Here is a 16075-nt window from a genome sequence, read left to right on the forward strand (position 1 = left end):
ACTGAAGTACACTTCACTAAAGCTCTCCGTCGCCATTTCAATTGTCGTCGAGAATCCAAACCGATTACACGACATTTTAAAAATGGCAAAAGGAAGGAAAACTCATAAGGTGGGGTTGAGATGGGGAGTTGACGTCCGAGTGGATCGAGGTCACGATAGCTCAAGTGGTAGAGCAGTGGCGTATCTAGTCGGTCTTGGGTTCAAATCCCTCTCGTGCCATTAACTTTTTTTCATCTCAACTAAAAACCTTAATTAAAAGTAATGATTAATTATAAAGTATGAGAATTTCTCATGGGGGCTGCTGGATAGCCTGAATCATGTTTCTGATTTTTTTGTTCTGTATATTGACAAGACTATTTTAATCTGTCAGAAGCGTTTTGGCCTTTTGCCATCTTCAGTCATTGGTTTAGCCATTTGTCACGCTCTGCTTCTATCATGACCGGCCACTAAATATGGCAAAACGCTAGACAAGTATTTTGACATTTTCAAACTGATAGACACTAATAAACTTGGGGTATAAGTCAGTTAATTAAAATAAAGTATAACTTTGGTAACTTTAATTTCTGTTAACAAGCCTTACAACATATAAAAAATAAGTGGATTTATAAAAATAAATTTATAGCCTCTACACTTATCCTAAGTACTACAATGATTAACTAATGTTTCCTTTATCATTTAATCAAGCCCCAAAAAAATTAAAAATTATAGCCTTAATTTTATCCTTTTATGATAAGAATAATGATTTATTAATAAGAATATTTAAATAATTGAAAAAAAAAGTGATTGAATTATGAATGATTGCAAGGATCCGTGTGAAAGACAATTAAAATGTTTTAAGATTAATTGCATAACCCGATTCAGAAAGAAAAAAGCGTTCTGATTGATTGACGATGCTGACTCGTTTTGTTTTTAATAGACTAATCTCATCTAATAAATACTTAAATAAATAACTTGAATAATGATTTTAAGCCGAATTATTGTCTACATCTAAGAATTCAAATAAGTTAGTGGCATATGGTTAGAAACCATAGGTCTCTTTTTTTAATTAGATCATTCCATATAACTAATTGTGCATGTTAAAACAATCCAGTCGGTTCGTAAATACATAATTTTTTACGTAAAGTTTATTTTACAATTTAATAAATATTACGCTGGACTATTTGAGAATAAACTTTCTATCGTGTTAAAAGAGATTTGCTCTGGACTGTATTTTAAATAATTTAATTGACATCTCTAAGAGCTGTTAAAACTTATTAAATATAATTTATTAACTATAAAAATCTATTATTGTTTATTATTAATTTTAATTATTGTTACTATCATTCAGTTTTATAAGTAATCAGGTTCGTTTAAGGAACTTGTTGAAATATATTTTTAGATATTCTATTTATTTTAACCATTGGGGAGTTTTCCAAGAGGAAAAACATTATTAAAGTGCACCCCCCATTGGCAGAAGCTTTTATTATCATAAGCACCGCATTGCAAAGCTAAACTTTGAATTCATATTATTTTAATTTATAATTGCTTTAAGGTTAATATTAGCATAAATTTCTGTATAATAATGCAAGAATAATAAATTTAGAAAAGTTTTGTATTATTATAACGATAGCGATAAAAATTTGAATATGATTGCCAAAACAATTTAAATCAACATTTATGACAACTTGTTAACAGTCATTTCATAAGGCACGTTATAAACCCTGAGTTATTTCTATATGTAACAACACGTGGTTAAACCACCTTTTAAGAATTGAGACTTAAAGAAAAAATTTTTGTGATTGTGATTATAAAAAAAAAGTTTAGAAGAATGAAAGGTAGGCCACAATGTTTTCTTTGAGCAACCGGTTAGAATTCAACTCTTGCGACACCATGTAAGAGTTCGTCATCGGGCTTGTACAATGCCCTGATGCAAACCACGACTGTATCGCTGACCTTTCATACGTGAAGCCATCTGAAAAAATACGCAAGCTATTATCTAGGAAAAACTGATGTATTGGCACTTAAATGCTTTAGAAATAGTTACCTGATGCGACTACAGGGTCCTGCATGATTTGGTGTGTTATCGGGCACAAAAACTCATGAGGAGGTCCGCTTTTGTTTTTATTTCTTAACTCGGCTAATCTTGTGGCTAGAAGCTCCTTTCTCATATCATCTGAAAAAAAATTGAAAAATCCAACAATTAATAGATGTAAATAATCTCATTTCTACAATCTAATTCTTGAAAGTTCAATTGTTTATAAGTGTAAATGAAGAATAAGTAATAAGTACCAATGTTCAATTGAGATAAAATATCTTCAATAGATGTCTCTAAAAGCATTTTACCAGTTAGATTGCCTGGAGGAAAATTTTGAGATTGTAGCCACTTATTGACAACATCAACACTCCATGTCTCGATCTGTAATGAAATTAAAAGCCTTATATTTCGCCTTGGGACAAAATAATTTGAGAGATTAATATAAATAAAATAATAACTTACATTATTAATACAATTATCATTAGCCATGAATGATCTAAACTTTATGATGCCCGGTAATCTCCAAATCATAATATTCTTATCCAATGAGCCTATAAAAAAACCTTATTTTTATCTTACTTCCTTAATTTACTAAAAAAAATTTATAATTTAAAAGAAGACCTATATAGAATTTTTACCTTAAAGTGTTAATAAAATATGATTAATTCAGAACAGAAATACCTGTAGCAAGCATTGTGGCATCCGGTGAAAATGCGCAGGACGTCAATACACGCTGTTGGCTCTCGATGACATGAAGGCAGTTCCCAGAGTACTGCAAAATTAACGAAGCATGAGAAAATTGTAGTGTAAACTAACTGCTAGATATATGTGGTATTACTGGATCCCATAATCTGCACGTCTTGTCGATCGAAGTTGAAGCTATTAACTCCGCCAGGCAAGGTGAATACTTAACGCACGTGACACTTCCGCCGTGTCCTGGAAAAATGAAGTTTTTCAAGGAGAGAGTAAATTAAAATAAAAACTATGCACGTACCGGTCAAATTCCACACTATAGAAACTGCTGGCGAGCAGTTGATGTTTATGTTCCACACTTTAACTATACCATCTTGGCCAGCAGTTACTAATTCATACCTGCCATCATTTACTACAAAAAAGTTGATAAAACTCAAATAAGTGTCAAATTATTATAAGCAATATTTTTAAGTTATTACATCATTGAGTGCATTCAATATATTTAGGAATTAGAATTTTATGCAAATTATTACACTTTTTAAATCAAACACAAAATTAAACTTTTTAAATTTTCTGGTTTTATCATCCTGATCAGCTTATTCATGCTCGTTTTGGTTGTCAGACAGTTGATACCAACCACCAAAAAAATTGTTTAAAAAAATTTACATTTGTATGTACACCCTGAACTTGAACCCGGGACCTTAACCTTAGTCATATGCCTAAACCGTTGCAGCCACTGACAGCCACCATTTTAAAATGTTTAAATGCTATCACTTGACAGTCAAAAAAGATCAGCCAACTGAATGCTCAAGTTACTGAAAGATAGACACTCATGCTTTGACATACAATTCTCAACAATAAATGACAGGACGACACTGGATTTGCAAATTTCAAAATGACAAATTTTGAGCACTAGAAAGATCAGGTCATATTTGCCCCAGTTTTCAATACCATATCTGCTGTTTGTGCTAGCAAATAATAGAAAATAAAAATAATGTTTTAATAGAAGGGATATTCATGAGGTCTTTGAACTTTTGGGGACTAGAGTCAGGTATCTCATTCAGTTTGACAAGTTATCTCGTCCTCGTGGTTTTTTGCCTCTTAGGAGCCCTTGACACTCACATCATCTTTGGTTGAGGTTGTATCCAATGTGTAGAAGACACCTGGTAGCAAATGGAGACCTCCCACACCCTACATTCCCGTCTTCATCATCTACAAACACTTTTCTCCCCCAGTCAGGCCTCTCTCTAACATTAAGACTGACAATGCATACTACAAAATCAATCAAGACTTGCCTTCAAAGTACACACACTTGTCTTTTTAAACTTTACAAAATCCATGTACAAAAGAAATTGGTCAACTGTGTCGACATTGAATTATGTATTATATATTATTTAAAACTAGCATACTTACTCAATTGAGCATGAACTGTTTCTGCGAAATCCATTCCAGAGACTCCCAAATCATGCGCATTTTCCAACATATAAATAGGTGTGACGGTTGGCATGAGCGAAAAGAGCTTGCAGTGCCCTTCACCTGTTCCTGCCATGATGTATTTGGAATCGGGTGTGAAACTAATCCCAGTCAAGCTTTCGTTATCCATTGACATTTTTCTAAAAGGGTTTTTTTGGTTATTTTATTTTATTTTATTGTTTCAGTTTAATAATCTTTACGCAATTGTTTCATATGTGTCCAAATTGTAGATGTGAAGCAGGTCATCGTCTCCACCTGCTGCTATTAGGTGGGAATCGGGAGAAATTTTTACACTGCGAACACCCGAACCGCTCACATGGAATCCGGATTTTTTAATTTTCCCTAGCTAAAGGTAAAATTGATTTAAAAAAGGATGAGAAAGGGAACGGCTGGGATACATACTTCTGGATCCCAGATAACGACTGTCCCATCTAGAGAACAAGAAGCTAATATCCCCGTCTTGTCACAAATATCAACTTGATTAATTGTGTACCTGTGAATGTAATAAAATATATTAAGTGGCGATATTAAATATAATAAAAACAAAAGACAACCTGTGGGCATTTTCTATGCTATGTAGCAAGGTGATATTATTCGCACCGGTCCATCTCCAAATGTTAATCTTATGATCACTAAAATCAAATCTAACATTATAAAAATAATGGCACATAATAAATGAAAATAAGATAACATGCCAAAAAGATTTTTGTAAAACACTACTTTTCAGTGTCTGGTGACTATATTTTGTTGAAATTTTTATTTTTATAAGCATTTTTTTCCCTGTTCATATTCAAAAGATATTGACCTCTATTTTGTTAAATTATTATAATTTTTATTTTCCTCCTGTGTTTATTAAATTATGGATTATTTATATTATCTCATTAATTTAGGCCGTTTTTTAGAAGAGAAGGTACAAAATGCCACAAAAATTCCAAAACAATCTAATAGAGGGAATAAATTGCAACAATTGTAAACTATATTGGTATTAAAAATAAAATAAAATAAAATAGTATATGAATTGAATGAATAAAAAAGTAAGTAAAGTAAAGCCTGTCATATAGGAGGGCTTAATGTATTTCTATCAGCTGGGAGTTGCAGATGGGGGGTCAAACCATTTTACAAAACATTTTTCATGCTATTTATCAATTAAAAATCAATGGGCTATGTGGAGACTCGAACCCAGGACCGCTAGTGAGGCAATACAAGTCGAACGCCCTAACGCCCACTCGTTCACTTGATCCTCTTGAATTGAATGAATAGAAAATGTTACCGGAAACAAGTGAATTATCTTTTCATAGTAATATACCAAGGATTAGAATTCAAACAATCATTATGCAATATCTCACTGTCCTTAAAGCGAAGACTGTCTATTGAGAACTTTGCCAAGGAGATTAAAAGGCTAGGTATTGTTAAAAGAAGAATACCATCTACTCGGACAACTAGGCAATATTGAGAGCAATTACTGCATCAATAGTATACTGCATTATTTTACAAAAATAACTGTCTGGGTACCAGAGTACACAAGGCAGAGGAGCAATTTGTCAGGGAAAGTACAATAGGATGCCTATTATCCCTGAACCCTTTTTTGGCACACCAAACTGCCAAAAATATGGATCCGTCAATGGGAATGAGGCCCAGGACTAAAGCATGTGAATAAGTTCATCAAAAGATCATCACGGAAACTGATATCAGAACTACTAAATCTAGTACGTGTTAGAACTAGAATTATAGTTGCTGCTGCTAATTGAACACTACAGATTCCGGAGGCATTTGTATAGAGTGGAAAGGACAGAAAACAAAGGGATAAAAATCCACAGAAGAACATGTCTTCTTTCGGTGTGAAAGGCTTATTTAAACTAAGATTCCTACTAATCTAATCTCCCTAATCTTTTTGCAGGAAATGTAATTAATTTAAAACCACAATTTTGATTTTGAAAATATAAAAGCACAAAACCTAAATAAATGAGATAATAGAATATACTAGAAATTTTTATTTGAGATGAAGAGAAAATACTAGAAAAACTATTTTGAATATAGTTAGAATAGTTAGTGAAAGCAAACCACATAATCAAATATTCGAAGTTTTAGAATATTAGCAAACTTTAATTTAGAAAGAATAAACAAACCTGCCACCTGAGACAAGTAAAACTTTACTGAAACTAATAGAATTAACAGAAGAGAGATGGTTTTCTAATTCATGTAGAAGTATAACATCCTTTTCCTTACTTGGGTTTGACAACACACTTGAAAAGAATTGTGGCTGAAAAAATCGTTCTATCAGAAAAGAAAAATCTGTACAAAAAGATTAATGGCGTCAGTTAAAAAAGATGATTTACAGAATGTCTTGATCCATGGCCAACAATGTCTGAGTGGAGGTTGAGATTTCCTTTTAAGTCCCAAACTATTATTGCTTTGTCATTGGAGCCTTGAAAAAAAAGAAGGCTATGAAAAAGTGGCAGACAAGTAGTTTTTGTTTTAATCGACCGAATTGGTAACCACCTGATACCAGAAGTGATTGATCTGATGAAAAAGCACACGAAGTCACGTATCTAGAATGTTTTTCCAAAGTCTTTAAACAACGTCCACTTGATATCTGTTTAAAACAATATAATTATGAAAAATGTTATATACCAACTGTTTAGCTATTATAGCAAAAGTGATAGTAAATGAGAGTTTTATTGACTTTTTGATATTTTATAGACAAGTTTTATTCATTCTTTTTTTTTAATGTTTTAAGCTGATAACTAAGCTTTACCTGCCAAATTCTAATTGTTTTGTCTATGGATGCAGATGCGATGAGGTCCCCTCGGGGACTAATCCGCACCTGAGTGACTGCCGAATTGTGTCCAATAAAACGTGTCGTAGGGCCTGATACGGTTGCACGACAGAACGTATTTTGCTTGTCATCTGTGATGATGTGCACTTGCCAGAGTGCGATCGTATGGTCGTTTCCACAAGTGGCCAAGAGGTATATGTTTTCCAACAGGCCATGACTGGCTAAATTTCATAAATATAATGAAACTATGAAGTAAAACTAATGATTATTTAAATACCAGTATGCAATGTGAATTCCGGGGAAAACTCGAGATAGTTAATACCAAGGTCGTGTGCATCCCGGAATGTGACTAAAGCCGATGGTTCGGCTTCTTCCCTCAAAGCGGCCAAAGACCAAATTTTGAATGTACCTTTTAAAAAGTTAAAGCATTAAGAATGCTTAATTGTGAAAAATCCTATATTATATTTGTATATTTAAAATCAGTGGCAAGACCAATTATCAACCTTTGAACTTACTTATCCCTGATTTTGAACATGCGATTTCTATAAATAATATCACTAACAAAATATGTTATCATTGATGATTATTTTTTCCTGGCATGTTATGAACATACAAGCTACATACAACATTTTCAAATTGATTTAACAATATTAATATTGATATTTATTTATTGATATAACATTAAAAAAGTGACCACAGGCCATATGCTTAATTTATTTTTAAGTATATCTAAAAAATTCCACTACTCACAAAATAACAAATTTCAATACACAGCACATACTTTTTTACCAAGGCAAAAATTTAGGTCAATAATTTAAATATTTGATTCCACCAACCTGTGACATCACCAGAAACTATAATATGCTGATCTGGTGAAAATGATATGCCTTGTACACTTTCTTCATTATGTCCATGTATTGCTCTGAAAATTTCTTCAATATTAATAAAAATCACAAAATCCTATGAAGAAGCTAGACAATATCAATAATATTATATTAACAAGCTTATAACAGTTTCTAATAATATTACAAAATAGATCTAAGAAATCAATTTTTTAACTAAGCACTACAGTATTTTAAAAGAATATTGACAATGATTTAAAGATGTTGAGAAGCGATGAATCTTTCTCTCTTTGCAAAATAATGTTAAATCTGTAGCTTAGTTGGTTCCAATCATTTTGGTCAACCACACAGTGTCTCCTCATCTTAAGTGGTGTTTTTTGACCCACCCTGCCTATTTCCTCACCATTGAAATACGTTTAATATACCAAAAATGACAGGAATTTTCATTTCCGTCTCCAAATTCTATATGTCAGTTTGTCCTTTTTGTTCAATAGCATATCATAAAAAATGATAGAAAGCAACTAAATTATATATCATCACACTGAAGACATCAAGAGAAAATCTCACAATAAACCAGTAGTTTGGAAAATTCTGATCATTTCGGTCAACTTTTCCTTAAGATTTTGGTTGTTAGTGGTGGGTGAGTGATGATGCAGTAATGCCAAAATGCATTTGGCAGACCAAAACATTCAGAAACAACAAATATAGACGTTCATCCCCTCGAGAATGCAAAAGAAAATCTCACAATAAATCTGTTGTTTTATTATTTGTATTGTAGGTGGTTGAACCCTTGCAGCTTGGAATTTTATTTATTAACAAGATGAGAATCTGTAGTTCGGTCATTTTTGGGTGTTTTGGTCTGCCTATGCTCAAGATTTTGATTGTCAGTGGTGGGCGAATAGTGATGGCGTAAGACCGAAACTCATGTGATACACCAAAAATTAGAAAAACCAATCTACAGGTTCATCACCTCGCATAAAAAGGAATAATATAACAACAAATGTTTTGGAATTGTTATTAGCAGTGTCTCTACCAAATACTCAATAATTTAACTTAAGTGTATTACTTAAGAAAATGATCATACTTAATCAGTGTAATCTTTTGAAGCGTGATCGACCAGACGCACAGTATGCCTCCTTCTCCTCCAGAAGCCAACAGGCTGCTGTCCTGGGAAAAAGACAAACACCTGACCCCGCTTCCGTTAGCCTGGACCAGGGTCTGGATGCAGTCTCCTGTCTAGAAACCAAGATCCACAATAAACGTACAATATTGAAATGTAGTTCGGATAAAAACCCACTTTGATATTCCACAGATTAATGTGGCCATCAACAGAAGCGGATGCAAGAAGCGGGTATCTCGGCGAGAATCTTACACTCGTAACTGCATATTTATGCCCGGTGAACGGTGAAAATAGCACTTCAACATATCCTGTGCTTGCCTTCCACTCGAACAAGGCGACCGACTTGTCCCTATAGAAACGATGTTATATTAAATTGATTTTAATTCTCTTTTTATATTATGGAACGACAATCAATAATTTATGTATAAATAAATTGTATATACTAAAAAAAGGACGATTATAAAAATAGGTCCGACAATGAAATTTTCATTAATCGTGATGATTAGTTGCATAACGAAATGCAATGGAAAATTTGTTCTTACAGATGTGAAATAAACGAAGGATTCTCAGTAAAACATGCTTATTTAACTCGACTGTTTGCGTTTATAAAGATTTATTTTTTGTGAAATGGCGTGACGATTTGAGGATCCAGCGTACCCAGATCCTGAGGCGAGATGGAACCTATCGCTGAAATCGCAAGACGTCACGTCGCTCGTATGTCTAGCTATTCTCTGCAGTGCTACTGCTGAATCCACACACATGCCCATCGTTTCTGCAGGCTGTCAAAAATCTAGAGCGTGATCCAGCCCGTCGTCACTGGACTCGGCACGCTACTGCACAATGCACCCTATAGCCCTTATCGTTTCCAGGGCGTAACCAAAAACACACATCGTCGATATCGTTGTCAACGAAGCCTCTCTTCCGAGCGGAATTGCGCGACTTAGGATAACATTACGAACTTGGTGAAAGTTTTCGATTATTCGTCAGAAACGGGGGGGTTGGAAGAACTGCAAAAAACCCAACCCGTCAAATAAACTCGAAATAAATTCCTCCTTTTCAGTCTTTCACTTAATTAAATTTAATTTTTAATACAGAAAAAAATATCTGTAAATTCAAGGTCTTTTCTGAAGACTCCCCCAAGGCGAGATCTTTCGCACCATGGCAACCGAACCAAAACAAAAAAAATTGTCTCAAACTTCACAAGCGTTTCGGTTTGATTACAAGGTCGATTTCGACCTGGCAATCAATAGTTAATTGAATTATTATTTTATTTTTGCAATTCGTCGTTTGCGTTTCGTCAGTTTTAATCTTTTGAAGATTCCTAATTTTTTGACTATGTCTCTGACAGCGAAGAGATACTCGATGAGAGACAGTAAGTTGCAGTTTTACATTACAAAACCAAGCAATAGAATTTACATTTCCCTCCTGACAAAATGACCTTTGGATTGAGTGAAATCCTTATGTTTACCAATTTTCCCATTTTTCCCCCTTTCTGCACCGACTGTCATCATTTCACCCCCCAAAACTTATAAAATCATTTCATTGACAAAATTTCCATTAGAATTGAAATTGAGGAGGCAAAGACTTCAACAAGAAAGTATGGAACTTATTAAAATCCTTTAAAAAATACTTTGGTGATTAATTTTACTCAATAAATGATAAACAAAATCATGAATAAGTAACATAATTTCTTTGGTTTGTGTTTTGCATGACTATTTTTATCATCTACCAAGCTGAAAACTTTTTACAAGATCCACAAGACTTCTTAAGTTGGCTGTTATGAATGTATGTTATTCTGCCATTTTTGTTTTATATTTGTCTATTTTACATTGCTATAATAATACATTCAATGTTATATTGTTGCAACTATAGGGAATTGCTTTAGCTAATTATATTCTTAAAATCTTTACAAATATTATGCTCAGTCGCTTATTAGTTTGAGAAGATTCAGCTAAATTACTACTGGAAGAACAAGCTGGAGTTAGCAAAAAAGTGCAGTTTATGCTCGCCTTGTGGATTCCTATTGAGCTTTTGATTCGATTAGTCATGATATTTTATGGCAGAAATTGTTCCATCTTGGTCTGAGGGTCTGAATACCCTGAAAATTACATCTACATCTCTACCAGTGCTCTCTTAACTACCATCTAAAAAAGATGGGCAAAGCAGAGACATGCCGACTTTGTCAGGAGCCAGAGACATTGGTATATGTCCTTTGTGAATGTGAAGCATCAGTCCAGTTACGGTACAGCCATTTTGGTAAGGCAATTCTCACACCAAAAGACGTGTGCAAAGAGACACCGAGGAAAGCGCTTCGTATTATGTGAAAACTTATAAAAATGAATATTAATCAAAGCTGAGGTCTTGGCTGGAATATAAGAAAGGAGCCACCTTCCATACTAATGATGAAGTCAAACAAGGTGATTTCTTGGCTACACTATTTAATTACTTATTCCAGAGTACTGTAAAAGAAGAGAGCATCATTAATAAAACTTGTCAAATGCGCAGATGATATAGTAATCTAAAGCCTAAAAGTTCAAGCACTAAAAATTGTTTTTGAAACTTTTGAAAATAAAGGAAAAATAGTGGGATTGAACATACATGAAGGAAAAGGCAACAAATATTTAAAAATGGCTTCCTTATCTCGTCGAACAACTTCATAGACTGTCACCCTGGAAAATTGCAAATTTGAAGTTGTAGATAATTTAAATATCTTTGATCAGTTTTAACATCACAAAACATAACATAAGAAATTAAAACAAAAATATTACCATTAAATGATCAAATATAAGCTGTTCAACCTCACAGTTATTGTCTCGTTAAACAAAGATGCATCTATATAAAGCATTAATTTGCACAGGATAGGCTATGGTGCTGAAACATGAACCTTAAATAAGTATGACATAGAAAAAACCATGAATAAGTATATAAGAACAGGCGGAAGGAACTAGAAGGAAGGGAAACCGAGAATCAGATGGAAGGATGATGTTGAAAAAATTTAAGGACGATGAGAGTTGTTAACTGGAAAGAGGTGGCAAGAGACCAATCCTGTCTTGTGAGAGAGGCTAAGGGCCACATAGGCCTGTAATTCCAGCTTAAGTAAGTAAACTAGATATTGATAATCCACATATTCATAATCCAACAATTGAAAGAATCAACATGGTAATTTTTGTTGGTCCTGTATCCTCAGTCTTTTAGTTCTGTCAGATATATTTTGAACTTCTAGCCATTTTCAGTGGTAGTCTTGACAAGATGCCGAAATGCATCTGATATACCAAAATGCTTGAAAATGACCCAAATTACAGGTCCATTTCCCCAAAGACATCAAGAGGAAATGAGACGATGAATATAAATGACATAGAGGCAAAATAAGGAGTGATGAAATCGTTAATTGAGTCAAAGGAAACACTTGATCGCTCAGAAACGAGAAGTTGCATTTCATAGAGTATTATGAGAACTACCAGAAATCTCTTTTTAAATTTAGCTAATAGAAAGGAGTTGGAGAACTGGCAGATCACTATAAAAGTAAGTTCTAAGTGAACACGGACACATTAGTCATTGTTTGTTCAAATGGGAATCATTGACACACCCCTAACATTTACCAGATCTGTGATATTTCTCCATGTGATTTGTGGGGTGATAAAATGTGAAATTTGGTCTTTACCGATTTAGTAACAAAACTTAAATGGAAAGACCAAAACATTACAATTATGGCCTGTCATCAAGGGGGTTTGTTCAGTTAATAATTTTACATTCTTCCTTATGTCATTGAGCACAGAGCTAGGAATAACAAATGTAATGTCTAATTCATGATCCAGCACTGAAGATGGCAAAATGTCGAAACGTATCTGACAGACCAAACCAGCAAGGATAGATAGACGAAAATGATTGGTAACGAGTAATGACCAAATTTCATTTCATCTTTGATTGAAGATTACTGGAACAAGAAAGGGTGCCAACTAGGATTCCGCTGACCTAAAAAAAGTAATATTGGAGAAAGTATTGAAAACATTTATAAAACATTTGATATTGTTTTAAACTTGATGTAAATAGCAGCACGCATTAAGACCAAAATAATCAGAAATTACCAACTGTATTAATATAAATATGTATGAGTATATATGTGTGTAAATGCCTAGTATATATGTATGTCTGGAATAAATTAAACATTTAAAAAATCATACATTAGTAATATCAAACTTGGGTTTTTATGTTTTCAGCTTACCCTCTCGACTACACTGGGAAAAACATTGTCTGGGAGAACATGGCAAACCACTACCGCCGTCTTTACTGCGCTAAGCCCAAGGTAGACACCAACCTCAGGAAGACTGTCCAGCAGCGTAAAAATATGTATATTTACCTAATATTGCATCCCCAACTATTTGTCAGAAAATTTTAGCAAAATGCCTAATTTTAGATACTCTGCACAGCAAAATGCTGTTAGGCCTAACCCTCCAAAACAGAATTGTACCAAGGTATGTGAAGTTTACTTTGAAAAGATTGATAATGATCAATGGTTATTGCATCGTTACTAATTGTCATAAAGTTTTATAGTTATAGAAATAACACTATAGAAATTAATAATTTATTAAAAGAGTACTCAAAAGAAAACAAAATGTAATATTTTTAAGAACGTATGGATTGTAAGTTAGATATGAAGCAAGCACCTTCTTTTGTATATAATTTTATAAAGAAAAAGTATTTCATTTTTAAAGGACAGTCCGAAAATAAATCAGAGCATGAAAATTGGGAACATCACCATACCAGTAAGGTTCACAGTCAACAAAGCTATTCAAACTCAAAATTTCAATGGTTACAGGTTTAAAAATTAAATTTAAGTTTATTTGAATTGGAATATTCTAGCTTTTTTCCATTTCAGGCCAATTGACAAGAAATCTGTACGGTTTTTGAGGGACATAACGGATGAAGCGCTTAAGAGGGGGGCTTACACGGATTTCACTTTGGAAAGAATTTTCATCAAGCATGACAAGAAGAACAAATACAATCTCAGTAAGGTAGAGATAACAAATTCCATTAGTGGCCAAGTGGTTTGGGCATGGTAACCTGGGTTCGAATCTCGGCCCATCCTGTATATTTTTAATTGAGTATAGTATGAAAGAAATGTAAAATGGTTTAATCTCTCCATCCTGTATGACAGAATTTTTCAAAAAATATGCAGTTTTGAATTTATCAAAGAAAATCATGATTTTATTTCAGGCACTGAGAGAGAAAGAACTTAACCAATTAAGAAGTGAGCTTGGAATGCCAATTAAAATAAAAAACGTAGAAAGTGAACAGAATGAAAACCGTAAGGCAAAAGACTGTGAACAAACCCATGCTGATAACGAGGCTGTTGATGCGTTGAATACATTACTGGTTGATTCAAAAATGAAGCATAACATACTTGGCTCACTTGGCATCTCCTCACCTGAAAATGTTCTAGTTAAGGATTTCAACGAACCAGGAAGACTTGTAAAAAATTATGGTACCGAAAAGGTGACAGTTTAGCTTTACCTAAGTTTATTAAAATATTTGAATTTTTTTAACATTACTGTGTACTGTAATGTTTCTGAATTCATATTCCATTTTAGGAAATTATTTAAAAACTGCCATGATAAAAAGTAATTAAGGCATCACTAAATCTTGTTATTTGCCATGCATCCAACTGTCTAACATTGTGATTGTTTTTGATTATATAATTTAATTTTTCTTATGAAAAACAATGACAGCAGAGAAAGCTTGCAGATATACTAGCTTTTGTTAATTTTTATTGTTTGGGGTTTGCTTCTCTGAAGAGCTGCAAAATTATTCCAATGAAAATAAACCCTTTTTAGTAGCACTTCTAAAACAATATGAATTTAACTTGATCAAACGAGTAGCTTATATTCAGTAGAAACCAAGGTTTTATCTATTTTCTACATGGCAAGTTGTTTTATTTCTTTTTTATTGTTTGTTTTGTATTCACTTTTATGTATAAAATATTGAAATATACCTAAACCAATTTATAGAAGTATTAATATTTATTTTTTTGTTTTGTAAGGATGAGAAGATATTGAAAAACCATGTGAGCTTTAAGAATGTAGATGTGTCATCAGAAAGTTCATATGAAGAGTCGATCAAGGAAGAACTTTTGAACGTCTCAGAAAAGGACTTCTTTGCAGACGAGGCTGAAATAAAAACTTACACTGTCCTCAAAAGACAATCGCCAGATGAAATTAAAAAAATCGAGATAAATGAAAAGGAATTGCCATTACAAACAGAGGAAATAGTGGAATCTATCGACAGTTCCAGTAACGAAGAGGCCAAAGACTCCAGTGTATCAGCCATAAAAGAAGTGGACATACCATCGGAGAGTTCGAACATTTCAACTAAACAATCAACAAATTCTAAAGAGAAAAACGTGGAAGCTACAATTGACAAAAACGATGCTGAAAATCTTGAACAACACCAAGTATTAAGCGAAGCACAAAGTGAAAAGAAAACAAATTCCGATGGTAAAAATTCAGAAAATGTTGATGATCAGTTATCTAACAATGATGATAATGATGATTTTCAACCTGATACAACAAGTGAACTTTCCTCAATCCACACAGAATTGGAATAAAATAAGCCATTATGCTCTTATTTGGCAAATATAATAAGTATACTTGTGTAATATTATTATACATGAGTTCAATATATAATGACATCAAGTTTGTCTTTTATTTTTTGCCCATAACTCTAAGTAATTGCTACTGTCTTAATGTATGAATATAAAATGTCATATTAAAACTTAGATGTAGAACCAATGCTGGGTCCGTCTAAACTCTGTGTTTTTAATGTTTCTTAAACATGTTTTGACTTTGTGCCAACCTCTGTAACACTTAATAATTTACTGTACTGGTTCAACATGAGTTTAATGACTTGCACCCACAACTTTAAGACTTAATGAAATAAAGTTCATTAAACAAACACCAAGAAGTTTTTATATAATTTAAAATTAAACAATTTTGGACCAAAAACATGGCATACTTGAAATATGTTGGTTTGTCTTTTGGATATATCAGTGCAGACAATAGATGCAACTGAGACAAACCTGGCAATAATCTAGTATATCTTTTTAAAATACCCTTATGTTTTTCATTTTAGCCAAATGCTTGATTCATTTTTTACTTTTTGGG

General features: G+C 33.1%; 2 protein-coding genes across 5 annotated transcripts; one reads left to right on the top strand and one right to left on the bottom strand.

Moving 5' to 3' along the window:
* Positions 1-535: 535 nt before the first annotated feature.
* On the bottom strand, positions 536-9831 carry LOC106661469 (WD repeat, SAM and U-box domain-containing protein 1-like). The gene is made up of 20 exons (XM_014384886.2): positions 9576-9831; positions 9096-9267; positions 8883-9034; positions 7793-7878; positions 7234-7365; positions 6936-7177; positions 6680-6773; positions 6517-6605; positions 6307-6440; positions 4735-4812; positions 4583-4673; positions 4381-4526; positions 4121-4320; positions 3009-3119; positions 2853-2950; positions 2696-2786; positions 2477-2565; positions 2269-2395; positions 2024-2152; positions 536-1951 (listed from the first exon to the last, which is right to left on the bottom strand). Exons 1-20 carry the CDS (start codon positions 9683-9685, stop codon positions 1800-1802), a joined length of 2523 nt encoding a protein of 840 aa, XP_014240372.1. The 5' UTR covers positions 9686-9831; the 3' UTR covers positions 536-1799.
* A 255-nt stretch (positions 9832-10086) lies between these two features.
* LOC106661471 lies at positions 10087-15607 on the top strand. Of its 4 annotated transcripts, none has more exons than XM_014384888.1 (7): positions 10087-10290; positions 13136-13265; positions 13333-13390; positions 13631-13734; positions 13795-13930; positions 14133-14411; positions 14956-15607. In XM_014384888.1, the coding sequence occupies exons 1-7, from the start codon at positions 10254-10256 to the stop codon at positions 15517-15519; spliced, it is 1308 nt and encodes a 435-aa protein (XP_014240374.1). In that variant the 5' UTR covers positions 10087-10253; the 3' UTR covers positions 15520-15607. The 4 variants fall into 4 exon arrangements, with proteins under 4 accessions (XP_014240374.1, XP_014240377.1, XP_024085418.1 ...); XM_014384891.2 differs by lacking the exon at positions 10087-10290 and adding an exon at positions 10319-10703; XM_024229650.1 differs by lacking the exon at positions 10087-10290 and adding an exon at positions 11923-12014.
* Positions 15608-16075: the final 468 nt, after the last annotated feature.

The sequence above is a fragment of the Cimex lectularius genome, unplaced genomic scaffold (genome assembly GCF_000648675.2).
Source record: "Cimex lectularius strain Harlan isolate CLEC.00 unplaced genomic scaffold, Clec_2.1 scaffold20, whole genome shotgun sequence".
Taxonomy (NCBI): domain Eukaryota; kingdom Metazoa; phylum Arthropoda; class Insecta; order Hemiptera; family Cimicidae; genus Cimex; species Cimex lectularius.